The 1,779-nt window shown below is 43.3% G+C and overlaps 1 protein-coding gene across 1 annotated transcript in view; it reads right to left on the bottom strand.

Annotated features, from left to right (window-relative positions):
* LOC107082413 (transforming growth factor beta receptor type 3-like) overlaps positions 1-1,779 on the bottom strand; it is a 13,736-nt gene that overhangs the window by 9,875 nt on the left and 2,082 nt on the right. Inside the window, exons 2-3 of the mRNA XM_015371094.1 lie at positions 428-602; positions 107-354 (exon numbers count right to left, since the gene is read on the bottom strand). Coding sequence (XP_015226580.1) covers positions 107-354; positions 428-602 — 423 coding nt within the window. The remainder of the gene's footprint in view (positions 1-106; positions 355-427; positions 603-1,779) is intronic.

The following is a 1,779-nucleotide window of genomic DNA, read 5'->3' as shown; positions in this document are numbered from 1 at the left end:
GTGTTGTTCAGCATGGGGGTGAGTAGAAAATGAAGGCTAATCAGGTTTTGGGTGTACTATTCCTTTAAATAATTAGTTTTTAAGTAGCGGAGGTCTTTAAAATCACCTCTAGGATCTTTCTCTCAATGCTGACGACCATCCTCTTCTCTTCGCACTGCACAGTGAGAGCGTCATCCAAGGGGCCTTTCACCGGCCCGGACTCATGCAAGTCATCTTCAACTCCAGACCAGGGGCCAGGAAATGGAAACGGCGGGCTGGAGCGTGGCGGCGCCGATTTGTTTTCTATCCCAGGAATGTGACGACGCTGAAAGGACATCTCAGGCGGCAATTCTTTGTGTGGAGAATACGCCACATCTGGAAGACACAAGCCGTTTCTTTAAGGTCGACCTTTGACCTATCGCTGTGATACCTGCGAGCTTCAGGTTACCTTGCTCTCGCAGACGAATGTTGAAGCGGCTTGCCAAGGGGGTGCTGGTGTAGGATGTGACCGGACCGTAGCCATTATCCTCCGCCCACTGAATCAAGGCCTGGGGTCCTGATGGTAGCGAGACTTTGGGTTTTATCCTTATCGTCTGTGAGCCAACACTCACAGCATTAGAGGCCTGTTGAAAAGAAATTTCATTAAATGCTTTTGGTTTAAGAAAAAAAAAAAAACAAGAAAAGCCAAAAGACCATAAAAAGAGGACTCATCATCACGGATGTTCGTCAAGTACGGTCCTGCACTGATTCTGTGGCGAATGTGAATCACGGTGAGGTAATGGGCGTGTGACAGCCTGACCATGCAAGTTTGCTCTTAAAAAATTTGGGTCCTGCCCATGCTTCTCCCACCATGTAAGGATTTCTTTTTTTTTTTTTTACAGTCGTTTCCCACAGATTAGAAACTCTTGAGCAACACCAGGGAAAACGTGGCACGTTGCAGTTTATTAGTTTTGCTTAGTTGAACATCCCAAAAACAAGCTCACACAATCCTGTGGTCCCTTTACTGTCAAGAGAAAGTGTCAGCAGCTTGGTGTTAGGATTAGGAACCTAACTTTTGTTTAGCCTGAGTGATCTTACTGAGATTATATCGGCTTTATCAGCTCTGCAGTCATTTGACCTCATGGGAAGAATCATCTATTTCAAAACCTTAAAAATGCTCCAAGCTGATAGAAAAATATCAGTTTGAATCTTGCACATGCACAGACACAAACACTACTGCACTCCATCTAGAAATCAGAAAAAAATGTCTTCAATTAAGTGTATTGCCCCCAAATTTGAGCAGGTAAATCAGATGATTTCACAATGAAATTAGATTTTTTTACTCTTAAAATAAGATATTTAGATAATATGCTCTTGAAAAAAATTTTTTTTCTTATTTTAAATGTAAATTGTCTTGTTCTTTTGGCAAAGTGTCTTACCTCCTCAATTTAAGAAAGAGAATGCACTTAATTGAAGAAAAAATGACTTTTTTTATAGACTTTAATTTTTACAGTGTGTGGTACCAGTATTTCACTAAGGATGTAATTAGATAACAGCTGTGGATAGCAGGGAGTGTGTTGACACGCTGCATTTCTGCGTGGTCGTCCAGCTGCAGTGTGACAGCTGTGAGGGCCTCTGCAGGAACAAGCCTCCAAACGCTGTTAGAGACCCATCGCTCCTTTTCCACGAACTGCTGCGCCCAAACGAAGGCGACATCAGAAGCACGACTACTAGACGGCTGCACAACCTGACGATGTTCAAAAGCTCGAACCAAGATTATGTTGGGATCTGGAGATTCTCCACCTTCTCCAGCAGAGTGCG

This window comes from Cyprinodon variegatus, unplaced genomic scaffold (assembly GCF_000732505.1).
Source record: "Cyprinodon variegatus isolate N-32 unplaced genomic scaffold, C_variegatus-1.0 Scaffold53, whole genome shotgun sequence".
Classification (NCBI taxonomy): Eukaryota; Metazoa; Chordata; class Actinopteri; order Cyprinodontiformes; family Cyprinodontidae; genus Cyprinodon; species Cyprinodon variegatus.
This window is presented reverse-complemented; position numbering and strand designations above follow the sequence as displayed.